The sequence below is a fragment of the Meles meles genome, chromosome 5, assembly GCF_922984935.1.
Source record: "Meles meles chromosome 5, mMelMel3.1 paternal haplotype, whole genome shotgun sequence".
NCBI lineage: Eukaryota > Metazoa > Chordata > Mammalia > Carnivora > Mustelidae > Meles > Meles meles.
In genome coordinates this window covers 125,431,679-125,451,290 of record NC_060070.1, presented here as the reverse complement: position 1 = coordinate 125,451,290, position 19,612 = coordinate 125,431,679, and the positions used below count along the sequence as shown (strand labels likewise).

Below are 19,612 nucleotides of genomic sequence, written 5' to 3'. Positions count from 1 at the left end.
ACCATACCTAGCAGTTCCCTCGTTGTTTGTTGGGGCGTGGGGGGCGCTGTTGAAGGGGTTGGAGAATGGGACACTAGGCTAGGAAAAATGCATTGCTCTGACAGCCGCGGGGCGGGGCGGGGGGGGGGGGGGTCTGAAAGGGGATGGGCGGAGGATGGGTTGGGTCCTGAGCCCCTCCTTCATAGCCGCAGGGAATGAAAGGCATCCAGAGGTGCTTCCTCTCCCCCCACCTCCTCCCTTCAGGAAGGGGCGGAAGTGACGTAGTATGGGGCGGGGTCTGGCCACGCACAATGGGCCATGGAGTTCTCGTTCGACGTGGATGCGCTGCTCCCGGAGCGGATCACGGTGCTGGATCAGCACCTGCGACCCCCAGCCCGCCGACCCGGAACCACAACGACGGCCCGGTGACATCTCAAACCCGCCCCAAAGCCCTTCTCTCCTTGTTCTTCTGAAAACCTGGTCCAGGCACCACGCCCCCTTTTCACTGACTAGTGACCTCTCCTTTTGTTGCCCTGGCTCACCCGTACGGTGACTTTTGACCTTAGACTTAGTGGAATTGATGGGCGCTTGCATCTGTGACCTTTCGCTCCTTGGCCTGATTTGTTCTAACCAAAGGATGTGGTTGACCCGCCCTTCCTGCTTCCCTGCAGTAACCTCAGGGAGTAGGGAGTGTACTGTATTGAAAAGAGGTGTGGCAAAAGTTTAAGTTCCAGAAAGGTGGGGTAGAAAATCAGATTGGAGGTCTCCCAGGTAAAGTCGGAGAGTCTTAAGTGCTGAACCTGGGTTGAGGTTATGGCCAAGGTTCCCAGGATCCTCTAATTCAGTGAGTATCTGACTCTTTGTTTATCTTTTTTTTTCTGTAGTGTTGATCTGCAACAGCAAATTATGACCATTGTAGATGAACTGGGCAAGGCTTCTGCCAAGGTACTGGGAGTCTTTAGATGGAGAAAAGGGGAGGATCTTTCTGGGGCTTGTAGATAAGGAAAGCACAGGTCCTTTGAAATGGACTTACAGAAAGTCTGTCTTTATCTTACCTGCAGGCCCAGCATCTTCCTGCTCCCATCACCAGTGTATCAAGGATGCAGAGTAACCGTCATGTTATGTATGTGCTCAAAGACACTTCAGCGCGACCGTGAGTGCCAAATGCTCTTCCATCCCATACTTGATTCCTTCCTCCCCCAACTCCTCCTTCCTTTTTTGACTCTCCCTTACAAATAGCTGCTACTAGCTTGTTTCATTATTTTCCCCATCCTACAGGGCTGGAAAAGGAGCCATTATCGGCTTCCTTAAAGTTGGATACAAGAAACTCTTTGTACTGGTGAGTATTACTACAAGCTGAGAGTTCACATCCCTTGGCTTCTAAGAATAAAAGTTCTGGATGTTGGGAGGCAGCAACGATGTCTGGGTCCTAAAAGGTACTTGTTTTTCTTTCCCTCTTAGGATGATCGTGAGGCTCACAATGAGGTAGAACCACTTTGCATTCTGGACTTTTACATCCATGAGTCACTTCAGCGCCATGGCCATGGGCAAGAACTCTTCCACTATATGTTGCAGGTGTCACCTATTTCACCAGTCTATCCAAGACAGAGATCAAAGTCGCCTTTGCACTAACCCCTACCAGAGGCTCTGCCTTGTACCCTCCTGCTTGCCATGTTCCCGTATCCTCCTATTCCCTTTCCAGGCTCCTGGGTTCCTGTTGGCATGCTCTTCCCCAACCTTCTACCCTGAGTCTCCTGTTCCCTGCAGAAGGAGCGAGTTGAACCACACCAACTGGCCATTGACCGACCCTCACAGAAGCTGCTTAAGTTCCTGAATAAACATTACAACCTGGAGACCACAGTCCCACAGGTTAGAGGTTTCAGAGGGTAGATCCTTACTGGGCATTTGCATTGAATCTGTTTATTTGGGGCAAAGAAGTGGCATCTTCCAAGTGCTTCTTATTCCCCATTGTATAGGATTCATTTTATACAGCTAAGCTCTTCCTTCCTCCCACCTTTTTTGGGGTGGGTAACATCTCTCATTGTGCAGCTCTTTGCTGTCATCTATTTTAATTTTTCACTGTTCTGTATACCCAGTAGTATGTTTGTGCTCCAGATGTAGCCAGCTCATTTGCACCTCAGTGTTTATTAAGGCCCAGAAAAATATATTTTCCTTATCCTTTGGGAGCTTTGGTCTAATATGGAGAATGTGGTTTGTGTATAAGTAAATACAGAATAATGTTACTAATGCTATCCATTCATTTAGCAAATATTTATTGAGTACTTGACACTGTTCTAGACACTAGGAATACTTACTCGACAAAACAGATAAAAGTCTCTGCCCTTGTGGAGCTTATATTCTAGTTGGTTAGACAAACATAGCTATGACTATGTAGCATGGTTGATAAGTGTTCTGGAAAGATGAAAGCCACTAAGAGGGCTTGTGAGTACCACTGTGGGGATGGGTGTGCATGGGGTAGCAAGTTTAAGTGGGATAGTCAGGGAAGACCTCACTGAGAAAGTGCCATTTGAGCAATAATTTAAAGGAAGTAAGAATACAAGCCAGGTAATGGAGAGTATAGAGAGGGCATCCCAGGCAAAGGGAATGTCTAGTACAAACTCCATGAGTTAGGAATGTGCCTGAGCAAGTGAATTGGCTGGTATGGCTAGAGCAGCATGATTGAAGGGGAGTGTATAGATTAGAGCAGGCAGCAGTGGGGGAGGAATAATATTTCCAACCTTATAGGTTATTGTAAAGGCTTTAGTTTATGCTCTAAGTGGAAAGAGGAGAGTCATGGTAGGGGTTTGAGCAGGGGGATGATAATCTGATTTACTTTTAACCAGACTACTTTGGCCGTTAAGAATAGCAGTAGGCGAGAGGGGTGCCTGGGTGGCTCAGTGGGTTAAAGCCTCTGCCTTCGGCTCAGGTCATGATCTCTTAGGGTCTTGGGATCGAGCCCCACATCAGGCTCCCTGCTTAGCAGAGAGCCTCCTCCCTCCTCTCTCTCTCTATGCCTGCCTCTGCCTACTTGTGATGTCTGTCAAATAAATAAATAAATCTTAAAAAAAAAAAAAAGAATAGCAGTAGGCAGGTGCCTGGGTGGCTCAGATGGTTGAACGTCTGCCTTTGGCTCAGGTCATGATCCTGGGGTCCTGGGATCAAGTCCCACATTAGGCTCCCTGCTCCTTGGGGAGCCTGCTTCTCCTTCTGCCTCTACCTTTCTCATGAATAAAGAAATAAAATTTTTAAAAAAATAGCAGTAGTCGGGGGATGATTGGAGGCTCAGTCGGTTAAGTGTCTGCCTTCAGCTCAGGTCATGATCCTGGAAGCCTGGGATCGAGTCCTGCATCAGGCTCCTTGCATGGCACGGAGCCTGTTTCTCCCTCTGCCTGTCTGTCTGTCTCTCTCTTTCTCTCTGACGAATAAATAAAATCCTAAAAAAAAAAAAAAAAAGAAAAGAAAAGAAAGAATAGCAGTAGGGGAGCAAAGATAGAAGCAAGTAGACCAGTTAGGAAACAAGAATCCTGGGGTGCCTAGGTGGCTCAGTCTTTGGGCATCTGTCTTTAGCTCAGGTCATGATCCCATGATCCTAGGATCGAGCCCCACATCTGGCTCCCTGCCCAATAGGGAGCCTGCTTCTCCTTCTCCCTATATATCCACCCCCTTATGTTCTTGCTATCTCTCTCAAATAAATAAAATCTTTTTAAAAAATTTTATTTATCAGTTTGATAGAGGGACAGTGAGAGAGAGGGAGCACAGCAGGGGGAGTGGGAGTTTAGTTTATTATTTAGTTACCTGAGGCCACTGGTGATCCTAATCAGCCTTTTCCGTGCAGTGGTGGGTGGAAGACTGAATGGAGTGGGCTTTAGGAGATTGAGAAGCTAGGAAGTAGAGACAAGAATAGGCTAATCTTGGGACACCTGGGTGGCTCAGTTGGTTAAGCTGCTGCCTTCGGCTCAGATCATGATTTCAGGGTCCTGGGATCAAGCCCCGCATTGGGCTCTCTGCTCAGCGGGGAGCCTGCTTCCCCCCCCTTTCTCTGCCTACTTGTGATCTCTCTCTGTCAAATAAATAAAATCTTTAAAAAAAAAGAGAGAGAGTTGACTCTTTTCAGCTGGAAGAACCAACAGCATAAGAATGACTCAGTAGAAAGAAAATGTGATGATGTCAGAGAACGTGGAGAGAATTGCTGAAACAATGTCATGGGCAGGAGAGGTTGAGATTGGGTTGACAAGTTAGCCTTGGATTTGGAGCATGGACACTTATTCCACTGTAATATGATTTGATTGTGCTTACAGATGCTACCTTGGGGTGGGGATTGGGTAAAGGAAGGCTTGACACAAATTTAATCTTGAAAGGTGAATGTCATGGGGACAGCGGACAAGTAGGCAGGCTAAAGTGCATTTTATATATAGGAGCCAGCATGAGCAAAAGCGGGTAGGTATTCAATTATGTATGGCAGGCAGTTTGGTGTGGCAGGAATGCTGAGCATGTGCTTGTTCTGGAGGAGGTTGGGTGGGTAGACAGGGTCAAGGCAGGAAACAGGCAGGGTCTGTTTATATTTAGAATGTCTTCCCCTTGTACACTGTTCCATTAAGAGGCAGTGGAGAGGGGCGCCTGGGTGGCTCAGTGGGTTAAGCCGCTGCCTTCGGCTCAGGTCATGATCTCAGGGTCCTGGGATCGAGTCCCACATCAGGCTCTCTGCTCTCTACTTGGCAGGAGCCTGCTTCCCTCTCTCTCTCTGCCTGCCTCTCTGCCTACTTGTGATCTCTCTCTCTCTCGCTGTCAAATAAATAAAATCTTAAAAAAAAAAAAAAGAGGCAGTGGAGAGCAGTGAAAGGAGCACAGTATCAGGCAGACCCAAGTAACTATGAGACCAAAACATTATAGAGTATAAATCATGTAAACAATGATTCATGAGCTCTGTGCTATCTACATGGATCGTTTCAGTGGACCCTTGTACATCTCTTTGAAATGGGTACTTCTCTTGACTGCATTTAAGATTTATACAGTTTAGTGCCTTGACCAAGTTCCCATAGCTAATAAGTAGCAGATCAAGAATTTGAACCCATTGCCACTATTTTTTTAATGTTAAGCGCTTTGGTTTTTTTGTTTTTTTACTCTTTTTTAAATTTAAATTCAATTAATTAACCCATTGCCCATTCTTTTTTTTTTAAGATTTTATTTATTTCACAGACAGATCACAAGTAGGAAGAGAGGCAGGCAGAGAGAGGGGGCGGCAGGCTCCCCGCCAAGCAAAGAGCCGGATGCGGGGCTCGATCCCAGGACCCTGGGACCATTACCTGAGCCGAAGGCAGAGACTTTAACCCACTGAGCCACCCAGGCGCCCCCCATTGCCCATTCTTTTATTTATTTATTTATTTATTTATAAAAATATTTTATGTATTTGACAGAAATCACAACCAGGCAGAGAGGCAGGAAGAGAGAGAGGAGGAAGCGGGCTCCCTGCGGAGCAGACAGCCCGATGTGGGGCTCGATCCTAGGACCCCGGGATCATGACCTGAGCCGAAGGCAGAGGCTTTAACCCACTGAGCCACCCAGGTGCCCCCCCATTGCCCATTCTTGATGGGCAATGTATTCCTGGCTGAACTGCTACAGCTAGAATCAGGAGTCGGGGGCCTGAGGCCCACCTCTGTCACTTGTTAGCTACTTGGCTTGGGCAGGCCATGTCTCCAAGTCTTTACTCTTTAACATAGTGACTCCAAGGATTGTTGTGAAGGCCAAATTGAATATGATACTATAATGAAGTTACTCTAAGATAGTCAATTACTAGTTATCAAAGTGGCACCCTGTCCTCCAGCATGTCTTCCCTTGACAATTCCATCCATCTGAATGCTAGTTTTTCTCAGTATTTGTATATTTAAGCCATTTGGCCTGGTGTGTGTATGTACGTGTATATGTTTAAGCCTCTGTTTTGAAAGTTTTGGATGCCTCTTCTTCCCTGGTGTTTTGTGCAGTGTGTCTCCATTACCCTGGGTCCTGGGAGAACTAAAAAGTAGGGTACAGGTTTTTGAGTTTTGAGATAAAATGCACTCTTAACTATGTAAAATACACAGTTCAGTGGTTTTTAGTATATTCACAGTGTTGTCTGATTATTCCTGGTCTCTAATTCCAAAACCTTTCCATCACACAAAGAAAAAACCAGAATCATTAAGCAGTCACTTCCTGTATACACCTTTTCCCAGCCTTTGTCAGCCAGTAATCTGCTGTCAATTTGCTTATTCTGCACATTTTATATAAATAGAATCATACAATATGTGGCCTTTGTGTTTGCCTTTCACTTACCATAATATTTTCAGAGGGTTCATTCATATTGCAGCCTGTATCAGTACCACGTGCCTTTTTATGGGTGAATAATATTCATCATATGGATATACCACATTTTGTTTATCCATTTATCAGCTGATTCAGAATTGGTTGTTTCCATGTTTTGGCTCTTATGAGTAATACTGCTATGAACATTTGTGTGCAAGATTTTGTTTGCACATATCTTTTTAGTTTTTTTTTTTTTTTTAAGATTTTATTTATTTGGCAGAGAGAGAGAGAGATCACAAGTAGGCAGAGGGGCAGGCAGAGAGAGAGGGAGAAGCAGGCTTCCTGCTGAGCAGAGAGCCCTATGCGGGGCTTGATCCCAGGACCCTGAGATCATGACCTGAGCAGAAGGCAGAGGCTTAACCCACTGAGCCACCCAGGCATCCCTAGTTTTCTTGGGTATCTAAGAGTGGAATTGCTGGGTCATGTGGTAATCTTTAACTTTTTGAGGACTGACGCAGTGTTTTTCCACAACGACCAACATTTTACATCCTCTACCAGCAACATACAAGTATTCCAATTTCTCGACATCCTCACCAACATTTGTTATTTTTTTTTTTAAGATTTTAATTCATTGATTAGACAGAGAAAGCACAAGCAGGCAGAGGGAGAGGGAGAAGCAGGCTCCATCCCAGTACCTGGGATCACAATCTGAGCTGAAGTTAGAGGCTTAATCTTCTGAGCCACCCAGGTGGCCACCTTTTTTTTGTTGTTTGATTAGCTATGTTAGTGGGTGTATCACTGGGATCTCTTTGTAGTTTCAATTTGCATCTCCTTGTTGACTAATGATGTTCAGCATCTTTTCAAGTGCTGATTGGCCATTTGCATATCTTCTTAAGAGAAATGTTTATTCAAGTACTATGCCCACTTTTTTTTTTTTTTTTTTTAAGTAGATTCCACACCCAGCCGGGAGCCCAACATGGGGCTTGAACTCATGACCCTGATGAAATCAGGACCTGAAATGAGAGCAAGAGCCAGATACTTAACCAACTGAGCTACCCAGGCACCCTCCTTGTGCTTATTTTTAAAGTGTGTTCTCTATTCTTGACTTGTAATTGTTCTTTATATATTCTAGATATAATGCCCTTATCAGGTGTATGATTTGCAATTATTTTTTCCTATTCTGTGGGTTTTTTCATTTTTCTAAATAATTTTGTGTATTTCTTTTTTTAAAGATTTTACTTATTTATTTGAAAGAGAGAAAGACAGCAAGAGAGGGAACACAAAGAAGGGGAGTGGGAGAGGGAGGAGCAGGCTTCCCGCTGAGCTGGGAGCCCCATGCAGGACTCAGTCCCAGAACCCTGGAATCTTGACCTGAGCTGAAGGCAGGGGGCTAATGACTGAGCCACCTAGGGGCCCCGTTTTTTTTTATTTTCTTTTCAAAAGATTTTATTTATTATTTGACAGAGACACAGCGAGATAGAACACAAACGGGGAGTGGGAGAGGGAGAAGCAGGCCTCCCGTGGAACAGAGAGCCTGATGTGGGGGTTGATCCCAGGACTCTGGGATCATGACCTGAGCCAAAGGCAGATGCTTAATGACTGAGCCACCCAGGCGCCCCGTTTTTTCATTTTCTTGATTGTGTCTTTGGAAGTACAAAAGTTTTGCTTTTGGTGAAGTCCAGTTTGGTTTTTTTTTTTTTTTTCTTTTGTTACTTGTGCTTTGGTGTCATATTTAAGAAACAATTGCCTAATCCAGGTCATGAAGATTTCCCCGTTTGTTTGTTTGTTTGTTTGTTTGTTTTTAAGAGAGAGTGCACAAACAGGGTGGGGGCACAGAGGGAGAGAATCTTTTTTTTTTTTTTTTTAAAGATTTATTTATTTGTCATAGAGAGAGAGGGAGAACACAAGCAGGCAGAGCAGCAGGCAGAGGCAGAGAAGCAGGCTCCCACTGAGCAAGGAGCCCGATGTGGGACTTGATCCCAGGACCCTGGGATCATGACCTGAGCCGAAGGCAGCGGCTTAACCAACTGAGCCACCCAGGCGTCCCAAGGGAGAGAATCTTTTTTTTTTTTTTTTTAAAGATTTTATTTATTTATTTGACACAGAGAGACCACACAAGTAGGCAGAGAGGCGAGGGAAGCAGGCTCCCTGCGGAGCAGAGAGCCCAATGCGGGACTCGATCCCAGGACCCTGAGATCATGACCTGAGCCGAAGGCAGTGGCTTAAACCACTGAGCCACCCAGGCGCCCCGAGAATCTTAAGCAGACTCCTAGCTGAGCAGGGAACCTGATTCGGGAGTAGTCTCACAGCCCTGAGATATGACCTGAGCTGAAACCAAGAGTTAGATGCTCAACCAGCTGAGCCACTGAGACAATCCCCCTCCATGTTTCCTTCTTAGAGTTTCATAGTTTTAGCTCTTGACACTTAGATCTTTGGGGTGCCTGGCTGGCTCAGTCGGAAGAGCCTGTGACTCTTGATCCTCTAAGTTGTGAGTTTGAGCCCCACATTGAATGCAGAGATTACTTAAATAAACAAAAAAAATTTTAAACCCAAAACACTTAGGGTCTTTGACCCGGTTGAATTTGTTTTTGTCTGATGTGAGTTAGAGGTCCATGTTCATTATCTCACATGTGAATATTCAGTTGTCCAAGCACCATTTGTAAAAGGAAGCTGTTTTTCCCCCATTGAATCATATTGGCACATCCCTTGAAAATTGACTGTAGACACATGGGTTTTTTTCTGAACTCTATTCATGCTATTGGTCTGTATGTCTCTCTTTTGGCCTCTTCAATACCATTTTGATAACCATACCTTGTAGTAAGTTTTGAGATCAGGAAATCAGGGTCTGAGTTTTTAACTGAGTCTGTTAACAAGGACAGGAAGGCTGGCTTTTGTTCCTCCCACTGTGGTCTTTCTGGGACAAGGTTCTGTCCCCATGTAGTTGTGAATGGCTGAATGAACAACTATATTTTACTTGTTTTATCTTATAGGTCAACAACTTTGTGATCTTCGAAGGCTTCTTTGCCCATCAACATCGTAAGTTATGTCACCTTGTATATGTTGGCCAAGTAGTTGGGGTGAGGGGAAGGAAAGAGGTAGATTCTTGATCCCACTGGCCCCCTTACTGAGGGGCACCACCGCTTCCTTCCTCACAGGGCCCCCTGCTCCCTCCCTGAGGGCATCTCGACACTCTCGCGCTGCTGCAGTTGATTCTACACCCGCTGGTAAAGCTGCAGTGAATGGGTGGAACTGTAGGCCATGGTGGCTAGCTCCTCTGGAAGCCACAGGGAGCACAGTGCGATTATGGGCAATTTGGGAAAATTCTAAAGCAGCCCAAGTCCCAGCAGTTGTTACCCATCTGCTTTTGCCCTCATGAGCTTAGTACTTCTTAGGCTTGTCAGAACTTTTTTTTTTTTTTTTTTGACAGACAGATCACAAGTAGGCAGAGAGGCAGGCAAGGGGGTGGGGGGAGCAGGCTCCCTGCTGAGCAGAGAGCCTGATGCGGGGCTCGATCCCAGGACCCTGGGATCATGACCCGAGCCGAAGGCAGAGGCTTTAACCCACTGAGCCACCCAGGCGCCCCGGCTTGTCAGAACTTTTAACTGAGTGAGCTCATCAGGAGCCTGTTTGATGATTGATATTTATGGCGTCTCTTGCCGCTTCAGGTCCATCAAAGGCCAGGGTCACATTCCTTTGCAGACCCCTCAGGTTTCTGTCAGTTGAGGGATAGACAAGTGCGGCCACCCCTTCCATTTCCAGTTATAGAATAGTGACAAGAATGGTCCCAAGTTTAAATACTAATTTTAGAAAAGAACGCTCAGAATTTATGATATTTCCAACAAAATAATGAAATTGATCTGGAGAAAACAAATCTAGGAGGTATTGAAATGCTCCCCAGGCTCCCCATTCCATCCTCATACACACACACTCCCTGCCATTCTGAGCCCCACTCCTCCTTCCTCACTGCCTCCCATGGTAGAGATGCCCAGCTTGCACAGACATGTTGCCTTGCTGAGCTGGCCTTGTGGCTAGCTCTTACCTCCTCCATGGCCAGGAAAGGGAGTAACTACCACTCAAAGAACAATCTGTTATCATTTACTAGCTTTGACCAGTGTCAGGGAGGCAATTCATATCCATGACCCCCTTTGCTTGCCAAGGCTTCCCCCATCTAGCTCCTGCTGACTACAGGCTATGAGAGGGAGTGAGAGCCAACAAGGACAGTGAGGACCCAAGTCCACAGGGGAAGGGACCATGGATAAAGCCTCAGTGGATTTGCTGAGCAGTCTCTCATTTGCCACACACAATAGAGAACCTCTTGAGAGGGAAAGGGAGGGAGCAAATAGAAAAGCGAGGGGACGGGAAGCAGAGCTTTGCATAATATGTTAGCCTCCCATTTACTGTGCTAACTCCACTCCTCAAACTTTGTTTTTCCTAATAAAGCTTAAATCTTGCCCTGGAAGGAGAGGTTCTGCCCTACCCCAGCCTCCCCTGATCTCTCCAAAGCAATTCCTAATTAACCAAGGACTTTGTCCATCTCATCTAGAGGGACCTGGGGTCCTCGTTGGCCCGGCTGGGACCATTCCACTGCCCCAGAATCCCAGGGGGGCGTGACAGCACCCACTGACAGTAAGAGCTTGCCTCCCTTAGCCAACTTTCTCCTGCATCTCCCAAGTCCCAGAGTCTCCCCCTGGAACTTTCCCCCCCAACTCTGCATTTGGCCTGCTCCTTCTGGCTCCCCTCAAAAGTGCTCCAGCATTTCCCCTGAATTCCCTCTTGGTGTGAAGGGATTGCCACAGGGCTTCTGCGATGGAGCTGAATTGAATTCTCTCCTTCCCCAGGAGGAAATGTAGTGTCAGGGAGCAGAGGTTTGGGGTCAAGGGGTGGGTAGTGGCTGGGAGGAAGGGTGCAGAGTATGTCTTCTAATGCTTACCTTCTCTGTGTGCTCTCCACTGCCAGCTCCAGCAAGAAAGCTGCCACCCAAGAGAGCAGAGGGAGACATTAAGCCATATTCTTCTAGTGACCGAGAATGTAAGACTGGGGTAGGGTGGCTTGGCTTGGGGGCCTTAACCCAGAAGGATTAGTTCTCTCTAAAGGCTCTGATTTCTCTTTTTTTCTACCCAAATCTTTACTGTCATCACTCTCTTCTCCTTTTTCTTCTTTCTCCGTCTTGCTCTGTATTTTCCCTCTTGCCAGTTCTGAAGGTAGCTGTGGAGCCTCCTTGGCCCCTAAACAGGGCCCCTCGCCGTGCCACGCCTCCAGCCCACCCACCCCCCCGCTCCAGCAGCCTGGGAAACTCACCAGAACGGGGTCCCCTCCGCCCCTTTGTGCCAGAGCAGGAATTGCTGCGTTCCCTGCGCCTCTGCCCCCCACACCCTACCGCCCGCCTTCTGCTTGCTACCGACCCTGGGGGCAGCCCAGCCCAACGTCGGCGCACCAGGTAATAGGAGTTGGAGGATTAGGGAGCCTCAGAACTGTCAAAGAGGGTGTTAGCAATGGCAAAGGGGAGTTTGAATCTGCCAGAGATGTGAAGCAATAGGACAGGTGGATTGGAGAGTCCTGAAACCTTTTGAGAAGAATGTATTAGACCAGATTTATGGGAGCAGTCTGGAAGTAAGTTACATGAAGGAGTAGAATAGTACTTTATATGGACTCTAGGGACTCTAGTTTTTTGTTTTGTTTTGTTGTGTTTTGTTTTAAGATTTTATTTATTTATTTGATAGAGATCACAAGTAGACAGAGAGGCAGGCGGAGGGGGAGAGGGAGGCAGGGTCCCTGCTGAGCAGAGAGCCAAACGTGGGGCTCTATCCCAAGACCCTGAGATCATGACCTGAGCAGGGCAGAGGCTTAACCCACTGAGCCACCCAGGCTAGTTTAAAAACTAGGGACTCTAGTTTTTAAAGTGAGAGATGGGAGGAAGGATAGGAAGAACATATCCATTGGGTGGGGGGGACTGAGTCTCTCAGATTGGGGAAATCTTGGTTTCATGCTTACTGGGAAGATGCAATGTTTCTGACAGTTTGGGGAGCCACTGGCCTCATGTTACTGCTTTGTATAGCAGGAACCCATCCCAGCAAATGGAGTGGGTATCTCCTTGATTTCTCTCCCTAGCTTTCTCTTCACTTCTGACTTCTGTTTTTCTCTCTCCCCCACTTTCCCTTTCCCTTTCTCCTGTCCATAACACCCTTCCACAGTTCCCTTCCCCGCTCTGATGAGAGTCGATACTGACAGATAGTTACCCCCTTCCCTCCCTGGGAGACCTGGGGTAGGCAGAGCCCCCTCTCCCTGAGAACCCCACATCCACTCTTCCATTGTAGTCCCCAGGTTCCAGTGGAAACTGACAGAGCTTGTAGGATTCCCTCTCCCTCTTTCTTGGGCAAAGATGTTGTTAGGGTCCCAGATGGGCTAATACTTTGTAGCTTTTCTTAAGTAGAAAGCACGCCTTCTTTCCTAAGTGGGCTCTGAACACTCCCACAGATAGCCTGATTCACCGCCAGATCCCGTGGTTGGGTGGCTCATACTCATTACCCAGAGAAGCACATTCTTGCTTGCTCTTAGACTATGGAACGAACACCTTGGAAGGTGTAAGGGCCTCCTCAGCCAGGGAAACGTTTTTAAGGAGTCTTGTCCATGGAATAAATCCCATAGTCCTTCTACAGCATTACTGGTGACTCTAATACTGTTCTGTGCTACCTACCACACTTAACCTTCTCAGCCTGCTGAAGCCAACCGATGAGCTCTGCTTCAGAGCAGTTCAGTGATAAAGGACAGGGTCTTAAGACGACCAGGTCCCCAAAGGGATTCACTCAACATTGCCAAACTCTTAATCTCCCCACATTTTATATACATGTCCGGGAACCCCCAAACTGATGTCTGCTTTGAGGCTCTAAAGACTTCCCACACTTATAAAGATACTACCACTTTCCCTAGATCCAGATTCTGTGAGGGAATTGTTTCTTGGCAGTAGATCCCATTTAGTATACTGGGGTCACTCTTAGCCATGTTTCAGAACAAGCCCTGAGTCTCAAGTATCTGTTAGCTTCTGGGATCCCCCTCTTGCATACACCCTGCCCCAGTAGCTAGATGATGATATATTCCAGTCTTGTGAGATTTTCTTGAGGTGGTATGGGAACTCTTCCCCTGGCCTGCCTTCTTTTCCTCCATAGCAAGAACCTTCCCTGCTCCATACCCAGGGTATGGAACATCTTCACCCTCCCTACTCCCTGAATGTGTGGTAGATCAGATACCCCTACTGTGTTCCCCCATCCCAGTACTTGGGAGCAGGATCTCCCTCTCTCCCAACTCCTTTTCCTTCTCCTTTTCAGTGTTGTCTGAATGAAGTGTGCATTCTTTTGTGTTTTTTAAATGGACATTTTCAATGAAAAAAAAAAATCAAGAAAAACCCCAAACTTCAGGTCTCAGTCTCATTTGTGTGTCACCTGATTTTTTTCCTGGGATCCCTGGCCCTCTGATTCTCCCTACCTTTGTGATCTGCTGGATCTTATGCAGATTCTGTCTCCTGTAATGTAGTCGCTGGATCCCTCTGTATAGGCTGCTAGATGTACTCCCCCATTGCCTCCAGAAACCTCCAGCTCTCCGCAGTGATGTCTACCCTTTAGCCTAGACCAGCCATTGCTGAAATGTCAATATTAACCAACATCTCTGGGATCCACTCATTGCCTCCTGACTATTCCCTGGATTCCGCTTCCCATTCTGATTTCCTGCCCCCACCGCCACCATTGGACCTCTCTCAAGACAATTCCTTTTCCTCCTGAATTTGGCCTTGTCAATCCCTATTTCCCTCTGGTCTGACGTATCCTGTAATTGAAAGTAACCATGTTTTCTAAACCAAACACCAGGGCACTTGGTCCAACAAACTTTTTTACCTGAGTCTGGTTTTCTGGCATAACTTCGATAACATTTACCCTTACTTTTAACACATTAGAACTAATATCAACAAACCAGGACTACTCCAGAGAAATCTTGGGCTATGAAATGGGCTCCCTCCCCTTTTCTGAGGCACAGCTTAGTTTAAAACCCCATAGGAATGGTAATTACCCTTCTCTTTCTCCTGTATTATTCCTTTCATTCCTCTCCTCTGACTCCTTCATACCCACTCATCTTTCTTCCTATAGCCTCTTCCCCATCATCTCCCATTTCTTCTACAGGGGGGCTCCCCCAGGGCTGGTAGCCCAAAGCTGCTGCTACAGCCGCCATGGGGGGCTGAATTCCTCACTCCCCAATACAGGTAAGTATTCATCCCTCCTTACTCTCAAATCAGGCCATATTGACTATCTACTCCAGTCTTCCCATGCACATGCCTGGTGTTTTCATAGGCAACCAAGAATCGAAGCAGGGGGAACAGGACACAGAGAATAGGTGAGGTCTGAACCCCTCCCCTACCAGCCTCCTACCACCTCTGACTCCTTTTCCTAACATCACTCTCAGCTCCTTTCTCTTCTGAACACCAGCTCCTCCCACAGATTGTTCTACCTAACATCCTAATATTCTGAAACGCTCTTTCCCCATAGGTTCAACTGGTGCTTACCTTTGGTACTCTCTGAGGGGTTTCAAATTTGGACGTAGCCCTAATGGTTTCAGCCTCATATTCCCATCATATGTCCTGTTCTACATCAGGGCCAGAACTTGAAGAGTCTGGTCTTTTTTTTTTTTTTTTAAGATTTTATTTATTTACAGAGAGAGATCATAAGTAGGCAAAGAGGCAGGCAGAGAGAGTGAGAGGGAAGCAGGCTCCTTGCTGAGCAGAGAGCCGGACGTGGGACTCGATCCAGGACCCTGAGATCATGACCTGAGCTGAAGGCAGCGGCTTAAACCACTGAGCCACCCAGGCGCCCCGAAGAGTCTGGTCTTAAAATTGCCACTTTAGTATCCCTATAACCCATTCTCCATCTCCCTCCCACCTACCAGGTCTGCCAGCGAGGAGCAGGTCTTGTCACAGGCTGGGTCTGGGGAAGAACACATCCACACAGTTCCTCCACAGATACCAGCCCAGCCCTGGACAATGGGTGGGAACATATTCAACGCCAGGTTCATTCGAAACTTGCAGGACCTTCGCAGCACCAGGCCTTGGTGACCGCAACCCCCTCTTAAACCTTCAAAGTCAGTATTCTCACTATAGGAGGTAGCCAAAGCCCGCCCTCATAATGGATGTATTCATTCGTTCATTCATTCACTCAGCAGGCTTTATCAATGCCAAATCATTTGTATTTTATTTTTAGCCAGAGTAATAAAAGTACTTATTTTTATCACGAGAGCTGCTGGAAGTTGTCATTATTTTCAATACCACCCCTCGCTCTTCGTGTACCTGGTTCAGGCCCATTAGCCCCCAGCTTTTTGCGCAAGCGCTACAGGTAAGAGAGCCCTGTTCGCCGGGACCTAACTTACTGCGCAAGCGCGCTTAGACGGCCTCGTGAGCCGGCAAGCGCAAGCGCACTCACTGCAGACGAATGCCTCACCGCCTCCTTGGAACCCACTGCAGTGCGCAAGCGCGCAACATCTCCGTTTCCCTCTCTCCTGCCCCTTCACACACAGCCCCCCCCTCCCCCCCATTTCCCCTTCAAGAAACCGGCTCCGGGGCGCGCTCACCCCTGTGAGGAGGCCAGAGGCCGGACACTGGAGGCGCTGTCTCCGCTCCCGTTAGATCATGTACCAGCCCAGCCGGGGGGCGGCCCGGCGTCTCGGCCCCTGCCTCCGCACTTACCAGGCTCGCCCCCAGGTGAGAGCAGAGGGGAAACAGGAGGGGAGGAGAGGGAGCGGGGAGAGACCCTCCTCAGAGTCGGCGTGTGGGGCGGAGCGCGCGCCCAGTCCGCGCAGGCGCAATGCCGTCCTGCCGCCCTTCTCACCTGTGCAGGGCGGCGCGTGGAGGAGCGAGGGGTCGCTGGGGCCGGGAGGAGCGCACAGCCGGGTGTGGCGTGCACGCGATGTTGGTTCTCCCGGGTCTCGGGTGTGCAGGCGGCGTTGAAGCACGGACGGCGGGGCGCGGCCGCATTTCGCCGGCGTTTCCGCGGTTACCTGCGCATGGAGGTGATTTGAAGGACAAGGGACGGAGAGGTTCGCAGCCTGGCCGCGGAGCCGCCCCGGAATTCCCAGATCCCGAACAGACAGACTGTTCTGTCTGCGGGCCGCCCTGCTTAGCCCGCGTATCTTAACACCGGGATAGCAGTCCGGGCGGAAAGGCCAGCCTGGGTGGATCCGGTTCTAGCCCCTGCGCCCCGCAGGGCAAAATGGACACGCCCCCAGCGGAGACGGCGCCTTGGGGCTGGTAGTACCCCCGCACCGCCCGCCAGCCTTCCCGGAAGTGAGACAGCCCTGCAAGGGGTTCCTTGAGACCGAAGGTCTCGGGCGAGGCCTGACTTTGGGTGACCTCCCGCCCATCGCACTTCCAATGTCGGTAAACCAGGCGACTTGAAGCCCAGCCTTTAACGGTCTCCTCGGCTTGTTTGTGTCATTAGCGGAGCCCGAAATGATAGTAGCTTACATTTACATACTACTTTATAGATGACGAAGTTATATTTACATTTATTATGTCCGATAATTCTCATAACAGTTAAGTGTGTTTCATCGTCATTGTGTATAAAAGGACATTTATAAGAAATAGGCATAGGGAATGAGAGTGCCCAAGGTAATCAGAGCTCAGAGAAATGTCCCCTGCTTACAGCTGGATGTTTTCTTTCCATCACACACTTCATGGTGGAGTTGTGTTACTGGCCACGTCCTTTCATCCACATTTACACTAAAATCTGTTGCTCCATTCCTTTGTTCATTTTTCAAAATATTAGGATTTTTTTCTGTAAGAGAGGTGTAACTGCCCCCAAACAGTGTTATCTTAAACTAATGTTTTGGGGAAGTACCTGTACCTGTGTCACAGGAAACTTTCTATTTTCAGTAGAGATAAAGTTGAATTCATACCATTTTCCTCCTGTCAGGAGGAGCAGGTGGGATTGGAAGCATATTAATGAACAGAGTTTAGATGAGGGGGCATCAGTCAGCTAGATTCTTATCTTTTTCCTTTTATTATTCCTCCTTAGGACCATCTTTCTCCACGGACTCTACCATTCCCACCCCTGTTGCCCCCCTCCACAACAGCCACTTCTCCATCTTCTCTTCTCTGGTCTCCCCCACCCCCACCCCCTCCGATCTGGCTACTTCCCTGGGCTCCCCCACTACATCTCCCTGAGATCCAGGCCCTCAGCTCACCATGGGTGGTTCTCCCTCCAGGAAAGGGAGAGGAGGGACCAGGACCTGAGATGCATAGTGGCTGCCTGGATGGGCTTAGGAGCCTATTTGAGGGACCTCCCTGCCCCTGTCCTGGGGCTTTGATACCTTTCCAAGCCCCAGGGACCTCTCGCCCTTCCTCTGCCACTCCATCAGGAGATCCAAGTATGGAGGAGCACCTGGCTGTCATGTATGAGAGACTGAGACAAGAGGTAAGTCAGCTTGAAAGTGGCCTCCATCTGCAGTGAGAAGGGATGTAGATAGTACCTGGAAATAGAGGGCTAGTCGACTGGATTTCTTGGAATTATGAGACAGGCATATAAACATTTCCCAAGAAAAAGATATTTTTCAGTTTGGATTTAAGGGAAGTTAAATATGGGATGAGATGACTTTTTACTCAGAGGGAAGTAAATAAGCATCAAAGAGAAAACTGAGAAGTAGGATCATCTTTTCTTTCCTACTGGGCTGATGCCTTCTTCTTCCACCCAGCTTCCCAATCTCTTCCTTCACTCCCACGACTATACTCTCTACTCATCGGATGTGGAATTCATCAATGAGATCCTGAACATCCGTACCAAGTGAGAATCCAGGCATGGGTAGGGCCTTGGGGAGGAAAAGCACCATGTGCTTTCTACTTGATCTTTTTCATTTACCAGAGATGTCTTGCCACCTCTCATAACTGTTTCCCATTCCCCAGACATAGGCCAATTTGGTTTTCTGATTATGCCATCATGAGCGATCTTTCCCATCCCTTCTTCCCAGGGGCCGGACATGGTACATTCTGTCACTGACCCTCTGCCGCTTCCTGGCCTGGAACTATTTTGCACAGCTTCGGTTGGAGGTTCTACAGCTGACCCGCCACCCAGAGAATTGGACCCTTCAAGCCCGCTGGCGGCTTGTGGGGCTGCCCATCCACATGCTCTTTCTGCGTTTCTACAAGCGAGACAAGGAAGAGCTTTATCGGTAAGAGAAGTGAGAAAAGATCCAATCGGTTTCCTAATCCTACCTTTAGGACTCTGATCTAGTCTTCCAGACCATCCTTGATCTACTGTGACTTGACTGCAGCCTCCTTGAGAGCAGGGATTTTGTTTTCTCTACCAGGAATCAGGGACATTGAGTGTGTCAAGAAACCTCTAGACTCAGTTTTTTGGTGTACATTATGTGGCACATCATAGTCATTCAAGTATTTATTGAACAAATGAAAATTCCTAATAAGTTGAGCTTCATAATCTTAGGTATTTAGTAAATTTCTGGCATAGAACAGAATCCCAGGAAATTGTTAGGTTCGGCCCAAACCAGTGATTCTCAGGCTTTGCTGCAAAAATCATCTAAGGATCTTTAAAGTTTAAATACTGGTGCCAGACATTCAGATTTAAGTGGGACAGGGTACAACCTGGGCATCGGTTGTTTTTGAGTTCTCCTTGTCTACATCTACTGTGTAGTAAAATTTAGGAACTACTGGTTTAAACAAATGCTTGAATTAAACTTTGGGACTAGTCACCTCCCTCAGTAAGCCTCTCTTTTTCCCTTCACCAGGACCTATGATGCCTATTCCACCTTCTACCTGAATTCCAATGGCCTCATTTGTCGCCATCGCCTAGACAAAGTAAGTCCTTAGGCTGGATGGGGATGGGTGAAGGTGTAGAACATCCCACCAACTGGCCTTAACCTCTGTCCCTGCAGCTGATGCCTTCACACTCAGCCCCAACGCCTGTGAAGAAGCTGCTAGTGGGAGCCCTGGTGACTCTGGGACTGTCAGAGCCAGAACCCAACTTACACCTGTGTTCCAAGACCTGATCCAGGAACTGGGGTAGAGGCAGCACTGAAGACTTTGCTATATACGCACAAGAGGAAGGAGTAGAGGGGGCCTAGAATCTCAGGAGCCAGCTTCCTCCCCTCTTTACTCTCCTTTTTTGCCATCTCATGCTGTGTAAAGCTGTGGTGTAATTTAACTTGTAAATAATAAAGTCTAAGTGAATATATGAGAATTTCCGTGTCACTTTCTCTGCATCTCAAAAGTTCCCATACGCTTGGGACACCTGGCTGGCTCAGTCGGTAGAGCATAGGACCCTTGATCCTCGGGGTTGTGAGTTCAAGCCCCATGCTGAGCATGGAGCCTACTTAA

General features: G+C 47.8%; 3 protein-coding genes across 9 annotated transcripts in view; 2 read left to right on the top strand and 1 right to left on the bottom strand.

Annotated features, from left to right (window-relative positions):
• PPP1R10 (protein phosphatase 1 regulatory subunit 10) overlaps positions 1 to 17,271 on the bottom strand; it is a 43,394-nt gene extending 26,123 nt beyond the window's left edge. Inside the window, exon 1 of one of the 2 annotated variants that reach the window (XM_046006331.1) lies at positions 16,116 to 17,271. The gene's annotated coding sequence lies outside the window, so the exon portion shown is untranslated. The remainder of the gene's footprint in view (positions 1 to 16,115) is intronic. The other variant, XM_046006329.1, reaches the window with a different exon arrangement.
• ATAT1 (alpha tubulin acetyltransferase 1) lies at positions 170 to 15,524 on the top strand. Of its 6 annotated transcripts, XM_046006332.1 has the most exons (13): positions 170 to 404; positions 864 to 924; positions 1,041 to 1,132; positions 1,258 to 1,318; positions 1,441 to 1,554; positions 1,747 to 1,848; positions 9,246 to 9,291; positions 9,411 to 9,479; positions 11,212 to 11,283; positions 11,449 to 11,692; positions 14,421 to 14,500; positions 14,589 to 14,631; positions 15,181 to 15,524. In XM_046006332.1, the coding sequence occupies exons 1-13, from the start codon at positions 298 to 300 to the stop codon at positions 15,344 to 15,346; spliced, it is 1,257 nt and encodes a 418-aa protein (XP_045862288.1). In that variant the 5' UTR covers positions 170 to 297; the 3' UTR covers positions 15,347 to 15,524. The 6 variants fall into 6 exon arrangements, with proteins under 6 accessions (XP_045862288.1, XP_045862290.1, XP_045862291.1 ...); XM_046006334.1 differs by lacking the exon at positions 9,411 to 9,479; XM_046006336.1 differs by lacking the exons at positions 170 to 404; positions 864 to 924 and adding an exon at positions 416 to 823.
• On the top strand, positions 15,510 to 19,475 carry C5H6orf136 (chromosome 5 C6orf136 homolog). Its single transcript, XM_046006339.1, has 6 exons — positions 15,510 to 15,988; positions 17,301 to 17,699; positions 17,977 to 18,065; positions 18,250 to 18,450; positions 19,024 to 19,093; positions 19,171 to 19,475. Exons 1-6 carry the CDS (start codon positions 15,917 to 15,919, stop codon positions 19,282 to 19,284), a joined length of 945 nt encoding a protein of 314 aa, XP_045862295.1. The 5' UTR covers positions 15,510 to 15,916; the 3' UTR covers positions 19,285 to 19,475.
• The last annotated feature ends 137 nt before the right edge of the window (positions 19,476 to 19,612 follow it).

Bases quoted from the DNA above. Each gene is read 5' to 3' on its own strand.
- ATAT1 (XM_046006332.1), top strand. From the start codon at position 298: ATGGAGTTCTCGTTCGACGTGGATGCGCTGCTCCCGGAGCGGATCACG. The intron at 1,133-1,257 runs GTGAGTGCCAAA...CCCATCCTACAG, and splicing joins AAAGACACTTCAGCGCGACC to GGCTGGAAAAGGAGCCATTA. The intron at 9,480-11,211 runs GTAAAGCTGCAG...CTCCACTGCCAG, and splicing joins AGTTGATTCTACACCCGCTG to CTCCAGCAAGAAAGCTGCCA.
- C5H6orf136 (XM_046006339.1), top strand. From the start codon at position 15,917: ATGTACCAGCCCAGCCGGGGGGCGGCCCGGCGTCTCGGCCCCTGCCTC. The intron at 18,066-18,249 runs GTGAGAATCCAG...CCTTCTTCCCAG, and splicing joins ATCCTGAACATCCGTACCAA to GGGCCGGACATGGTACATTC. The intron at 19,094-19,170 runs GTAAGTCCTTAG...CTGTCCCTGCAG, and splicing joins GTCGCCATCGCCTAGACAAA to CTGATGCCTTCACACTCAGC.